At 42.1% G+C, this 15,416-nt stretch overlaps 1 protein-coding gene across 2 annotated transcripts in view; it reads right to left on the reverse strand.

The window, feature by feature from the left end:
* The window catches only part of RFC1 (replication factor C subunit 1), a 37,290-nt gene that overhangs the window by 11,451 nt on the left and 10,423 nt on the right, over positions 1 to 15,416 (reverse strand). Inside the window, exons 5-14 of one of the 2 annotated variants that reach the window (XM_083630169.1) lie at positions 13,221 to 13,453; positions 12,108 to 12,182; positions 8,895 to 8,972; positions 7,897 to 7,984; positions 7,483 to 7,805; positions 5,896 to 6,003; positions 5,304 to 5,483; positions 3,275 to 3,379; positions 1,833 to 2,226; positions 647 to 756 (exon numbers count right to left, since the gene is read on the reverse strand). In XM_083630169.1, the coding sequence (XP_083486295.1) occupies positions 647 to 756; positions 1,833 to 2,226; positions 3,275 to 3,379; positions 5,304 to 5,483; positions 5,896 to 6,003; positions 7,483 to 7,805; positions 7,897 to 7,984; positions 8,895 to 8,972; positions 12,108 to 12,182; positions 13,221 to 13,453 (1,694 nt within the window). The remainder of the gene's footprint in view (positions 1 to 646; positions 757 to 1,832; positions 2,227 to 3,274; positions 3,380 to 5,303; positions 5,484 to 5,895; positions 6,004 to 7,482; positions 7,806 to 7,896; positions 7,985 to 8,894; positions 8,973 to 12,107; positions 12,183 to 13,220; positions 13,454 to 15,416) is intronic. The other variant, XM_083630170.1, reaches the window with a different exon arrangement.

Here is a 15,416-nt window from a genome sequence, read left to right on the forward strand (position 1 = left end):
ACTTCTGAAACGTTCAGAAACCGAAAATCAAAGGGCTGTCGGCAAAGTGAATGGTGAAAATGAAAGCATTCACTTCAGGGTTTTTGGCGTTCAGCAGCTGAGACAATCGGCAGCCAAGACAATTGAAAAACGGTGTTTGACCGTATTTGACTGTGGTCGCCTCCAGTAAGTGGGGGAACTTTCAGAACTTTCTAATGGCCGAGGTGGATGCTGTTACAGTGGTACCTCGGGTTAAGTACTTAATTCGTTCTGGAGGTCCATTCTTAACCTGAAACTGTTCTTAACCTGAAGCACAACTAATGGGGCCTCCTACTGCTGCCACACCGCAGGAGCACGATTTCTGTTCTCATCCTGAAACAAAGTTTTTAACCCGAGGTACTATTTCTGGGTTAGCGGAGTCTGTAACCTGAAGCATATGTAAGCCGAGGTACCACTGTATATGGTGAGCACTGACATGCAGGCCAGCTTTGATTTGCTGATAGACTTAAGCAGGAAAGCAGCTGTCAAGGTCCACTGCAATACCAGAAAATGCATTTCTGCTGTTGTTCAGTCACTTCCTCCATCAAACAGCCGCCAAAGAAGTTCATCCCAATGCTCTCGTTTCCTTCGCATGCAGTCCCCATTTTGGAAAAAAAATGCAACTCACTTCGCAAACTAGTGAAGCAGTGGTCGTTTTGCCAACCCCCGGGGGGCCAGACAGCAAAGCTGCTTTGGAACTAGCACCGTCGTCTTTGACTCCAAACTTACTGGGTTTTGCTGTAGGAAAAAGAGGGAAGCTTTAGCCAACCATGTCATATAACAGCCAAGAGGAAAACAAGCAACAGTTTAATGAGATTGTTCAATGAAACAGAAACAAAGCAGTTTCAAAACAAAAACCCCCGATACAAATCCAACGCAGGGAGTGCCATGTTGAACATCTCTGCCCATCCCAAAATTATTTTTAAAAATCCAAATGTAGAAAACCAGGCTATATGTGCTAGTGTTTTCAGTAAGTCTTTTCGTTTTACATGAGATAGTATCTAAATGCCACCTTCAGAACCTTCAGTAGTAAAACAGGATGCAAGTATTTAAAATGAATAAACTAACCACATGAAAGCCTCCACTTTCAGTCTAAAGTTGTACAGTCCCAACAGGGGCACACAATTATTCTGAATATGTAGATCAGTTCTTAATGCCAGAAAAAAATGAACTTTTTAAAATAAAAAAACACTGCAGAATTCAAGCAAATTTACTCTGAAATGTCTGTGGGTTTTGTATCAGTTTGAAATGGCAAGGTATTAAAGGGTTTTTTTCAAAAGCAAAACTGAGCCTGTAAACCTATAGATACCTAATAAGCCTTAAACTTCATGTTAGATTTAAGTTGCTTCAACTGTAAAGAATACCCTCAGCCAGACTTGCTTCAAGGGCAACGCTGAAACATGGTTTGTGTTCCTTAAACCAAATTAAATACATTTGATGTGTTAAGCTGGGAAGCTAATTAGAAAACCCTGTTTATAAATAGCTTTACTGGAGTGAAACCATTAATACTGGTTCACTGAATGCAGTACTGTATCTACAAACATTGGCTGGGGCAGTAAGAGAGCCGTGTGGGATAGCAGCTATGGACCCCTTGGGAGGGGAAGGGAACACACAAAATTCTGACTCAGTTGTATGCTAACATTGCAATGACCAGATCCAGAACATTAACAGATTAAAATAAAACCAGGTTTCAACGCTATCTGTCAACCAGGCTACGGTTTGGCATTAAGATGTCCTGTGTAAATGTAATATACATCATCAAGACCCTGGAAAAAGGTGTCAAGTTCCAGAAGAATCATTTGTTGCACAATTACCGTGTTTGTCCTGCGAAATATTCCTGTGCCAGTTTCGAAGCCAACGTAAGAGTTTATTGGCACAGCTTTGGTCGCCTTGTTGCCCAATGATTGTTTTAAGGGATGTGGGCTTGTATTTGTCCACCCATAATAACACCTCAGCTCCACCTTTACTGCCATTTTGAATTGGGCTCCCAACATCCTTTGGATCCTTTTTCTCCGGCACTTTCTGATCAAAGTCCAGACCTCTCCTTGCTTCCATTGTTTGCTTCTTGGGAGATCTGACGGTATTGTCCTTTTCAGGGGTGACTTTTTTCTTTTTGGGTTCACTCCCTCTGGTTGGAGGGCTAATTTTTCTTCTTTCTGCTTCAGCTTTCGGTGGGGTTTTCATACACTTGGATTTGGCCTTCTTTGCCTTGAAAAGGAAAGATACACCAGAATTAGCAGGCCTGAGTTCGGAGACAAACGCTTTCAAATGGTGCTTCTAGGAATTAAGGGATTCTCAAAAAGATCAGCAACGGGAGCTCACTGGCTTTGATCAGATACAAAACTAAACTATAGTTTAAGTATACTAAATCATAGTTGAGTGAGCCCTGGGCTTGCTTCAGTCCAGTCATTAGAAGGAGAAAGCTTTTCCTTCTGCTTTCAAGAGAACCACATTTCTGTTAGGTCTGAACCCTAAACTGTGGTTAAAACCAAATTATGGTTTATTATGTCCCTTTAAGGCTACCAGGGACACTCTGCAAAAAAAAAAAAGTTGGCTGCCTCCACAGCAGTCGTCCTTTTCTCCATACAATTAGCAAGCAAGGGTGGCATATCATAATGTACAATGACTTCTGGGGACTTTTAAATCAGAAGTTTTAAACAAGTGTGGCCAAGTGTGAGAATGTTTCAGGATTTTTCCTGAAATCCACACAGATTCGAGATGGCACAGACTTAATAGTCTGGTCATGTGCAAGGGACACACATTGAATTAAGATTATTTTCTCCAACCCTAATTACAATAGAATACCTATTCTTGTCAGATGGATAACCTTTTTTAAAAAAATCACTATACATGGCAGTAACATTAAGTCTCAGTGTCAGCACACAAACTAGGTTGTTCATCCACTTTTAGTTGGTTTTTTTGGTCTCTGCTGTGTAAGGAAAGAGGATAAAACCCAAAGATTTCTATAATTTTTCTCCCCAGGTTGGAAGAAGACTTTTTCTTGTGAACATGGCTTGTGAGGAAAGGCTAGAGCACCCACTCGCCTTGGGGAAATGCTGCAATCTAATTCATAGCCCCCACCCCACGAGTCCACAGTTCTTCTAGAGGCTGTGCAACAACACAATGCCAAGAAATGTGATATTGAATCTTCTAGCATCAAGCATTCTTTGGCCTTGAGGTTATTCAAAAGAACAACTACTTCTGCAATTAAAAAGAGAATTAAGAGTGTTGTCAGTTAAAGCTAATTTGTACAAACCTCTGCTTCAGCTGCCACTTCATACTTTGACTTCTTTCCTGGCATACTACGAATCAGGTCAAATAAACCATCTTCATCAATTATTTTTGTCCCTAAAGCTAAGGCCTATAAGAGAAGCCAAAGTCTGCAGTTATTCACATTTATAGCGCTCAGTGTCAGAAAGTAGCACAATCACACCCAGCTAACATGTTCAAATGCAGCAGATGTAGAACCTGGTTAAGCAAATAAAATATACCTGAAATCAGAGGTCTCCACTAATTATTTCCTCACCTCAACAAGCAACCTTCAGCTCCAGAAGAAGAGAATCTGCCTATCACAAAGATCTGGCCTCATACTGCTGAGGCTGAAAGCCTTTGAGTCTTAAGAGTTGTACTGTTGATAGTGCTAACAAAATGGAACTCAGAAAAAGGCCATTTCACTGAATGCAGGATACATTTAAAGCTGTAACCCTAAGCACATTTATTTGGAAGTGCCCTTGAATTTAGTGTAAACACACTGAGGAGGGCACTTTTATTGAGCAGCTGCAAGGTGACAGTTGTACTTGACTAAAGTAGCGCAGGAGTGAGGACGAATGCTGATTTCCAATAATGTACAATACAATGTACTGGATAAATATCTCTATAGATAGATAGATAGATAGATAGATAGATAGACAGATAGATAATTTATTACGGTCGGAGACCAGCTTATAAAACACACTTGGGAGTACAATCCCAGAAAGAAAACAAACAGTTAAAACAATGTACAACAATAAATTTAAAATTTATAACTGTGATAAGCACATAGACACTTAAAACTTTAAGATAAGCTACCGCATAGATATGACCCAGAGTTACCCATGGACAGAATCTGGCGACCATCCGGGTCGTCTTATGATCTTTGCCTAACAGGGAAAGGTCGAATTTTTGCTTTTCTGGGAGGTCAGCGAGCCTCACCAGCAGGGGATCAATGGTCTTACTACATGCCTCTTCATCAAAGGGACATCTAAAGAACAAGTGCTCTGGGCTTCCTATATCCCCCAGTGAACAGGCGCAGCATAAGGGACTTTTTAAAAGGCTCCTTCCAGGACCAGCGAGGGCAGAGCCGAGCTTCTGGCGAGTGTAAAGGCTCTTCTAGCATTTTTGGATACGAGAAAGAAGAGATATGCTGCCGGTGCGGCTATATCTCTCTCGATTTCTCCAATTTTATAGTCGGGGCACCTTGAGCAGTCCTGTTGCCTCTCGGGGTCTATGATTCTTTGCCTGACCGTAGCTTTTGCCTGGCCCAACCCCAGGCTTAGAAGGGCTTGAGGGGCAAAACCCAGTTTCTGAAGGGTGTTCAGGACAGCTGTCTGCCAGCCTGACTGGAACTGGTCGCAGAGGATCAGTGGGGATATTCCTCGGAGGAGCAGATTCAATGTCAGCCATTTGTAAACTGATGTTAGGCAGAAAATCTCTTATCTGCAAGCGCCAATCCCCCATCCCAGGATGAAACCATTTCAAACCCAAATGGATCTTCCTCAAATGAACTTCAGTGTGTTCCAGAGGGGCTCCTGCATCCTCTTCAAAAGGAGCCACACAAAACGAGTACAGTACTACCTTGGTTCCCAAACAGCTTAGTTGTTGAACAAATTGGCTCCTGAACGCCGCAAACCCGGAAGTGTTCTGGTTTTCAAACGTTTTTCAGAAGCCAAACATCCGATGCAGCTTCCAATTGAGTGCAGGAAGTTCCTGCAGCCAATCGGAAGCCGCACCTTCATTTTTCAATGGTTTCGGGAGTTGAACGGACTCCCAGAATGGCTTAAATTCAAGAACCAAGGTACCACTGTGCCCTGCAGAGAGTTGTCTGGAAAGAAAATTAGCGCACACACACCAAAAAAACTATTTCAAATAGGCTGGGGTTGTGGCAAGACTTAATTTTGAAGTGAAGCCATTCTGTTCTCAAGACCGGGACATGGCTTGATAGGAGAAGAGGATACACAGGTCAGGGAGGCAAGAGATCGCTTGTTATGACAAAGCAAGGACTCCATGACCACACGGTAACAACTTACCTTGTCAGTCTTGGCTGCGCCACAGTCACGACCCTTCACAAGATAGTCTGTCTTCTTGCTGATATTCCCAGTTACTTTCCCTCCATAGCGCTCAATCAGAGATTTGGCCTCATCGCGTTCAATGGATTCCAAGATGCCTGTGATCACAAACGTCAGGCCTTCAAAGCAATTTTCGCCACCCTAAGGAGAAAAAACGGTGCCAATGGGCAGCATTACGTTTAAGGCAGTTGAAGTGAAAGCTACAGCAGCCGTGTTCCAAAGAGAGGAAAAGTAAAAAAGCACTGTGTGAAATATGATTTTGTTCTTCATCATGATGAAATGAAAACTGATCTTTGGCACAGTATAAACATACTTCTGGCTTGCAGAACAGCCTGCAAACCTGAAGACAGCTTTGTCAACAAATATGCACGATTTCAGCTGTCTGGCCTTAAATGCACATCGATTGTACAGTATCTGGTTAGAATACAGGTGGTGTCCAACAGTAGGCCTGGGAGAAAGAGATGAGAAAGTCTGGAAGGAGTTGCTAGGCCCAATAATACTAGAAATACCAATCACTCGTGATATGTTTCTGCAAGAAGATGTCTGCACTTACTTGTGGGATTTCCTTAGAGCCAAGCGCTCTTGGGCCTTCACGATTAAGATAGCTTCTATAAGCTTGATAGTTGGCTCGCTTCTTTTCAGAGTCCTCAGGACTTACAGACTTTGAAAAGAAAAATCACATAGCAATCAGGTTCCACCCAGTTCAAATAACGTAAAGAGATGAGCAAACATTAATAGAGATAAACCCAAATACAAATTATTTGTACACCAATCATTTAGGATAAGTTTGAACACACTTCTGGGATGTTAATCTTCACTCAAATTATGGCCTACCTATTTTTAAAAAGGGACTCGGGTGGCGCTGTGGGTTAAACCACTGAGCCTAGGACTTGCCGATCAGAAGGTCGGCAGTTCGAATCCCCGCGACGGGATGAGCTCCCGTTGCTTGGTCCCTGCTCCTGCCAATGTAGCAATTCAAAAGCACGTCAAAGTACAAGTAGATAAATAGGTACCACTCCGGCAGGAAGGTAAACGGCGTTTCCGTGTGCTGCTCTGGTTTGCCAGAAGCGGCTTGGTCATGCTGGCCACATGACCTGGAAGCTGTACACCGACTCCCTCAGCCAATAAAGCGAGATGAGCGCCGCAACCCCAGAGTTGGCCACGACTGGACCTAATGGTCAGGGGTCCCTTTACCCTTATTTTTTAAAAAAAGTTCAGTTTCTTCAAGAACTGATGCTACTCTTTCACGCTCCCTGAAGAGAAAAAAATACAAGAAGCTGGACACACTCATGTGTTGAGCAGCTGATCGAGCTCTCTGCCCATTCTGAGCAATGTCTTCGGTGCACAAAATTGTGCAAAAAAGCTACAAACAGAAGGTGGCTAAAACAGACTCTCATCTCTGCAGCTTGTCCAAAGCCAGTTCATAACAGATGAAATTGATGTTAGAACTGAAATCTCCCCTGCACCCCAATACAGTCCTGTATTATTCACACTATAGTGTTGACAGCAGAGAGTGCGCTGGAAGAGCACACTGTAATAGGGATTGAGAATATCCAGCCTGTTCAGCTAAGTTCTAAATCTTGCCTGGCAAAAAGCATTCTCCCGGTATGCCCCACGGAGGACCTTAAGGTCCATAAATAGCAACACCCTAGAGGTCCCGGACCCTAAGAAAGTTAGATTAGCCTCAACCAGAGCCAGGGCCTTTTCAACACTGGCTCCGGCCTGGTGGAACGCTCTGCCTCATGAGACCAGGGCCCTGCAGGATCTGATTTCTTTCTGCAGGGCCTGTAAGACAGAGTTGTTCCGCCTGGCCTTTGGCCTGGAGTCAATTTGATTCCCTCCCCCTCTTTCTTTTTTCCTTTCTCCTCCTGTGATGAGGCTGCATTTTAATGTTGTATTTTAATCTTGTTTTTAAATTGTATTCATTCAACTTGTTTTTATTATTGGTTGTTAGCCGCCCTGAGCCCGGCCTTGGCTGGGGAGGGCAGGGTATAAATAATTTTTTTTTTTTATTATTATTATTATTATTATTATTATTACTACCATGCCAAGGCATTGGTTCAATCCATGTCAGGGCACACAAGACCTTTCAAAATAATGATGAAATCTGCAGTTCCTTAAGTGTGGTCTTCAAGCTTACCTTAGATTTTGGGGGAGTAACCTTCTCCTTTCTAGGTGTCTCCTCTGGTAAAACGGACTTTACTTTTGGAGTCCTACTTTCATTTTTCATTTTCATTTCATTTTTTATCGGAGTTCCATTTTCTACTTTAATACTTTCTGATTTTTGCTTCAGCACAGCCAACTTGGAACTTGGTTTAGAGGACAACAGCTTATTCCCCAAATCCTTCCTCTCTTTACTAACAGAAGACTCAGGGTGCTGACTCAATGTTTTTGTACTTTCTGAGCAAACCTGGTCCTTTGCAGAATTAGGCCTTGTGTCCACAGTTGAACTGGCAGGTTTTACTGGAGAGAGAAGAACATGTTGCAGATTAAAAACTGGTGCTACCACCTCAGCCTTGAAAGTTAAATTACTATTTTGCTGGATAAAAATTACCTTTAGGAGCCTGTTTATGTTTTTCTGCTTCAACTGGACTAGTTTTGACTGTTGAAGTTATCTGTTTCTCTTCTGGATCTTTTCGAGGCTAAAGAGAGATGTGCTCATGAATAACTATTATGATGAAGCTATTACAAATACGAAATAGGAATCTATTTTTGTAAATAAACAATCAGTCTGAATCATTTTAAGATGATGTCCAATTATTTTACTGAGTTTTAAATAAGCTAAATACAAACTGCAAAGTACTTTAAACAGTCTATATTTAAAACTCGGTAAAACAAATAGGACATTAACAGATGGTCATTAACAGATGGTCATTAACAGATTTACACTTAAGATGTTTAGGGAAGTTTTTAATGTTTAATGTTTTATCGTGTTTTTAATAGTCTGTTGGGAGCCGCCCAGAGTGGCTGGGGCAACCCAGTCAGGTGGGTGGCAAACAAATAATAAAATTGTTGTTGTTGTATATGGGGTGGATTATTTTAAAGTGTGGTGACACTGTCCTTTAAAATTCAGGCTTATTGGCAGAAAGTGACAAGAGATTATCACAAATTCCTAGTCACTATTGAGTGCACCCATCCCATTCAAAACAAGATTGTGCTCATGCAACACAAGGTCATCAGATGAACTTCTGTATTGCCACATTCATCTCTACTGCATGAATCATTTGAAGCTATAGCCTATGACATGCAGCAGAATTTGGTTTCAACCAGAGGTTTGTCGGATGAGCATAGGACAGGAGTTGGCAACCAAGCCACCAAGCCAAACCTCTGCAATAGTCCTCAGCTTGGGTCCATCAGGAAGAAGAGTTTGGAAGAGGCACACAAAGAGAAGCAGGCTCTTTCTCAAAATAAAGCAGCATGCCAGAGATAACAAAGCCTTCCACTGTCATACCCACATCATATACAAGGTGACTATGATCCACTGTCAGATTTCCACTTGCACCCACCCTTTGTGAAGTAGTTGCACAGAGCAACCAGTTCGTAAGATGTTACCTTTTTCTTCTTTGGTGTTTCATCCAGCATGGCCAGAGTTCTGGCAAATTCTTCATCTTCATGCAGCTGCCTCTCCAACTGAAATAAGGGATTAATGCATCACAATAAGTAAACGGACACTGCTAAAAATCAGAGGATTACTATGCTACCTAAACTAGGGATGTTACTGAACTTTGTAATTCATTGCCTTGGAATATAAATCTTCCTTGCCATTGACGAATCTTCCTCAACTCAATTTGATTGCAATCCAAGGCAGAGAAGAACTATGTTCCTCTTGCCACCAACAATGGTCCCAGATTGCCATATTGCTGCTATGGTAGTAAGCCAAGCACCAGCAATGCTGGGAAATGTAAATCAAAGTGGTCTTCACCAAGTGCTGGGAAAACTACATTTGCGACACCTGGCTTGTTGCGTAAGCAGCACGAAATAGGAAGGTATACCTGCAGATCAGTGATGGGATGGAGTCTGAAGGGGTGCTTGGGGAAGGAATTGGACTATGTCACAGTCCTATGGTCTGATTTAACTCATTGGCTCAGAAGAAGACAACCCGCCCGCCCCCCCGTTTCTGAGGAGGCAAGATAATTATCCCAGCATTTTTTGAGCCAATCTAAGGAAAACCAAAGAGGGGAGGAAGTACTGCTCATGGATAAATTTAAATCAAGCGTTAGCTAACTACCACTACACCACAAATAATTTCATCTAATTCTTCTTGCAAGTAGCAATATTAAGTCAGTTAGCTGGCATTTATAAACAAGACAAATCAGGTCCTCCAGCTCCTCAACTGCAACCCCACCCATTTTTGGTACAACCTGCCTGAAATTGTCAGAGGAAAGTTCGCCACAGCCGTGCCCACTTTCACCCTAAATGTGTCACACTGTGACTTTACTGCGCAGGCTATGAGAGGAGGGTATAAGCCGGAGTGCAGATTCCTTTTCAGTATGAGGAACATACTTCCTCATGGCAACCTTCTGGGGCCTGCGTACCTGTGGTGAGCATGGCTAGAGGCTAAAAGCTGGTGTAGCAACAGACGGGGCTCTTGCCTTTGCACAACAGGATACAGTCAAGCCATGCAAAATTCAGATTTCTAGGCAAGTATCTATCCATCCATGCAAGTAAGAAGCACCATCACAATTAAGGACACATTCAAGCCAAGCAGAAGCACAGAAGGAAGGGATTAAGCAGGACCAGTGAGGGGTATGCCCTGGAGAGAGTCTCAAGGGCCAGGCAGAGAGGGCTGAGGGCCACATTTTGTCCCTTGGTCTGAAGTTCCCCACCCCTCGTATAACACAACACACCACTTCCTCAACCCATTTCAAAAAGCTATTTTCTGAAATGGCTTTCTTTCCTAGAACAAATATGCACTCAAGTTTCAGTCAAACACAATAAGGAAAAACAAGTGAATTTCTCCTTCATTCCGCCCTTAATGCAATAAATACAGCATTTGCTGCATCCTGCTATTATCAAATATCGTTTCTTAAGAGGAAAGCTAATTTGTTCTTGCCAAGAGATTTATTGATAAGAGCTGTTCTGCACACATTACACAAATCCAATCTTTTGGCAACAATGAGATCAAAACTTGCCTCAACGCATGATTCAGACAGATAACTTTATAAGCAGAAGAGTGCCACAGGGTTTACTTTTATGCAATTGTGAGCCGCAGAAGGATATTTGGACCAATGAATAGCATTAATCTTTCTTGTTTTCCGTATGAAGCTAAATGCAGACAGGCCCAGCAGCAAGAGCGGAAGTCAGGCAAAGAAATGAAAAGTTCCCATCTATAGTGCCTTGGATCATTATTATTTTCTTTAAAAAAATCTTAAACTACACTAAAACTAAACCACTGTTCCAAATTATTAATTTCCTTAACATGCTATTTAAACATGGCATACATAGTTGAGAATTTAAAATGCATAGAGAATGTTCATTTTCAGTGAACAGGATGGCTTTTGATCTTCAGTGTAATCCTGATAATCTACAGCTTCTATATTTCACCATGAAATGCTCAAGTTTCAGCACCAGCAAATAATCATTTCCTTTTTCTAACGCTGTACTCTGACTGGTAGCAGCTATTGGTGTGGCTGTGCCAGCAGACAGGAAAAGTCCCCTTTCCTCTTAGAGTTGTGGGGACCTACAGGATGAAACGCCGAAAAAAACCTTCTAACTGTGCCAGTGCAGCCAATGCAGAAAGCCAAGTCAAAACAAGTATATATAACATTTCCAGAGTTTCACATTTTACATATTTTTTTCAAATATTGTATTTTCAGTAGATTTCCACTTAGCATAGGATATTTTCCATCATGGTCCAGAGACTGCTTTTGGTCACCTACTCTTAACAGTTTCAGAACACCTCTGGAGGCCTTAAATCTCTGTGCAAGACCAGAGCACCCAGATCTCCCTCAAGAGTGCAACTACACCACTCGTGGTTTTCAATAATAATAATAATAATTATTATTATTATTATTATTATTATTATTATTATTATTATTATTATTATTATTTATACCCCGCCCTCCCCAGCCAAGGCCGGGCTCAGGGCGGCTAACCACCAATAATAAAATTGGCAGGGCTGGCTAGTCCATAGGTTGCAGCTGTCCCCCCACACTCTACAACTGGGAAACACCAAGTAAGAGTAAAACTTCCTCTCAGCTTAGCAAATACTTTCCAAGTATGCTCATGAAGCTAACCAGTCAAGGCTACCCACGAGAGCCAACCACTTTTTTAAAAAAGCCTCCCCTTATCAAGGGAATAATTTCCTTTGAAGATAGCATGACTGTGCAAGGACTTTCTCTAGTCTGGGCGCCACAACCTTTGTCCTATACAGGTCTTTACAGTCTTAGATGGTTACAGAATTAAATAAAGAGCACAGGAGTCTTTCTTCTTTTATCATATGTTAACCCTAGAACTAAAGACTGTGTCTTATTCATGTGGGTGGCAATATCTATGGGGGGACAAGGCAATTTCTTTTTTGTTGTGACCACTCCATGTTGTGAACTACTACTAGGGTCTAGAAAGAAGAATCAAATTAAATCGAGAAAGGGGAAGAAGGAAGAGGAAAGACGATTCAACCTAGAAAAATGCTATAGAAAAGGGAAGGTTCAGCAGGAATGGCTGTACTGCAACAAAACAGGCAAGAGGAGCCTTTCATATTTGTTATCAAGGAAAACTATGCTAAAAAAGCCAGCAAAGTGCACATGCTTATTTGTCTGTTGTTACCTCCGTATTCTCTTCAAGCTGTAGCTGCCTGGCGACAGCCTCATCATCTAGTGTGGGGTCCCTGCTTTGTGACAGCTGCACCGCAAAGAGAGAAGAATCACAGGGGAGCTCACAGTGAACCCATTACTTAGACAAGCATCATGGAATAATGAATGAGAAGGGAAATCATAAAGCCTCAACCTAAATGCCTGTGCTTAAAACAAGAAGCAAGTGGAACAGGAATTGTACAGGGAGGAAATCTAATTCTAGGTGATAAAGATGTTTTCAAAGCAACATTTCAGAGAACCCAGTGGCAAGAATATTGATCACATATTTTAGTGTGCCGGCATATTGATTCTGGACATTTGTCACATTTTATTGCACAACCATGCCACGTTCCATAGGCAGAAACCAAAAAGCTAGGCACAGACAAGGAAGTGAGAATTAAGGGCTTTGCTTTCCTCTTCTTCCTGACTGGCACAGACTCAAACCGCATGGCACTTCAACACTCAGAACTCCCCACACAACTTATGTTTTGCATTCCTTGCCCCAATCTGAATTGGCCTTGTATCAACATGAGTGTAAAGAGAACAGATCTGGTCAGCTTGTCTTGAGATTTATGGTCAATGGTTGTCGGTAGCCGACACTGGTCAGAGACACACATTTAAAGCATTCTTGTATCACTTTTAAAAGTCATGAAGGATCCTGGGAACTGTAGTTTATTAAGGGTGCTGGGAGGCCAGAATCCTTAACAAACTAGTTCACAGGTTTCTCCATGATGGTTACAGTGCCATAAAAGCACTTTAAATGCATGATGTAGCTGTGACCATTGTTTCCTATTCCATTTCATGCATCTTAAATGACATAACCCACCTTCCTCATCTCTTATTTGTATCATAATCTCTCTTCTTTTAAAACGGTTATTCTCTTTATATAGGGAGCAGTCGCCCGCATTTTCCTTAACTGGATATTACGTAGCAAACTGCCATTTCCAAAATCCACTTAAGGTGCTCTTCTCACACCCTAATAAAAGGAAGTCTAGATGACACACCAATAGTTTCTTCATGAAGTTCATGAACTTTTCTGCTCATAAGCACACATCAGCTAGAAGAGTCACCCTCTTGCATTACTCACTTCTTTTCGTTTGCTTGACACCAGTTTCTTCTCTGATCGCTGAATGCTACCAGTTCCAAAGTAATCGATTACAGAGGTTGGTGTCAGTTTTACTGGAGATAGGGGTTTATTTTTCAGTTTTGGTTTGGGATCAGTCTTTGATGCTCCAGATGTCCCAAAACGAATAGCCACAGATGTCCCATTTTCCTTGGGTTTGGGAGCGACCTTCTTATTAACAAAGTCCTCTTCTTCATCTGCATGCCAAAAAAAGAAAAAAGAAAGAAAGATACTTAATTACTCCTCAGCACCAAAACACCAACCTGAAAGTAATGTTTCTTTACTATGGAAATATATATATTTAAAAAATGCAAAGGGCCCAAGGTCTCAACCTGGTATTAGGGCTCTCTCAACCATTTCCCCCTCACAGAAAGAAAAATATTTTCTTGGGTATGGCCTTGGAAGATAGACCCTATGCAAAAAAAGATGGAGATTATCTCCATCTATTTGCACAGGTGCTGCTTTTAGAGGCTGCACCCTGAAAAACTGCTGCACAAAGTGCATAACTCCACTCTGCACAATGACCTGTGGTCCAAAGGGTCTTTGGTAGTGGATGGCTGTTGGGTCTCTAGCAGGGTTTATACCATATGCAGCCTTTCAAAACAGGGGTAAAAGGGGAAATCTTGTCTGCCACGCATTTAAATCTGGGTGCTTTCAATGTTCACATCTCCCCTGCAGAGACCTTGATCAAGGCCACAAAGCTCATTCCCAGGCCTGACCCCAACAACCTTTAGTGACATTTCAAGAACCAAGCTAATGTCCATATTGAACAGCTGTGTCTTTGGCAGCAATCATTTCTGTGCCGAAAATGAAGCACAGCCCGTCCTGAACGTGGAGATCCTTCTTGTGACATTAAACCTCTTTGCTTGGTCATCACCCTGTTCTCAATGCTATGTGAGCAGGCCTTTTCCTCCAGAGATGCAAGAATTGCAAATTATATAACCCACTTATCTGAAGAGAAATGTTAAAACCCCGAGCTGCAATAAAAACATAAAACTGATCAACTGAATCTGTTTAAATATTAGTCCCATTTTATTACTTCTCCAGAGAAATTAAAACAAACACGGACATGTCTTCATATCACAGCAACAGCCATCCTGGCTACTGCGTCTTGCTGCCCATACACTATGATCATAAAAATAGCACGTGTAATTCCTAATACAGTAACTTGTATTAAAACCACTGAACCAGCTTCCAGGGCAGAAGAGCCAGTGAATCCTTTGGTATATGAGAATCAGTAAGATTTTATTCTACTCTCTGTGAACTTTGCTTTCAGTGTTGCAGAACTTCCAGTTTCCAATAACCATCAGGGTCCTTCCTCAAAAATATTCCATGATCAGTACTGTTATGAAAATCTGATCTGGCAAATAGCAAGCAGTTTTGTTGAAAAACAAAGCTACCCACCAACTCCGGAGACACAAAACCAAACTGACTAAGGAAATGCCAGAGCTCAACGGGGAAGAGGTAAAGAGGTGGGATGGATCTTTTGCTTTAAATCAGTGTCAATTAATTTCCCAAGACACTCCAATGACAGAGGTTTGGTGGGATTACAAATTGTTTTCATGTGGATCTATGCCTTTCTCTATGGAAGTAAATGGAGATCTGCATTTTATTTTCAAAAATCCATGGTAGTAGCAAAGCCCACACTCACCAATGACTCTAAATGTAAAAAGGTTCTTGCTGGTGGGTGACACTGGTCCCATCTTAGTGTTCCCTGGTGATCCACGTTCTTTTTTCTAACACCACCCTATGATTCCCATTATGTTTGTTTGTTTAGTCGTGTCCGACTCTTCGTGACCCCATGGACCAGAGCATGCCAGGCACTCCTGTCTTCCACTGCCTCCCGCAGTTTGGTCAAACTCATGCTGGTAGCTTCAAGAACACTGTCCAACCATCTCGTCCTCTGTCGTCCCCTTCTCCTTGTGCCCTCCATCTTTCCCAACATCAGGGTCTTTTCCAGGGAGTCTTCTCTTCTCATGAGGTAGCCAAAGTATTGGAGCCTCAGCTTCAGGATCTGTCCTTCCAGTGAGCACTCAGGGCTGATTTCCTTAAGAATGGAGAGGTTTGATCTTCTTGCAGTCTATGGGACTCTCAAGAGTCTCCTCCAGCACCATAATTCAAAAGCATCAATTCTTTGGCAATCAGCCTTCTTTATGGTCC

Source organism: Podarcis filfolensis, assembly GCF_964270895.1.
Source record: "Podarcis filfolensis genome assembly, chromosome: 9".
Taxonomy (NCBI): Eukaryota; Metazoa; Chordata; class Lepidosauria; order Squamata; family Lacertidae; genus Podarcis; species Podarcis filfolensis.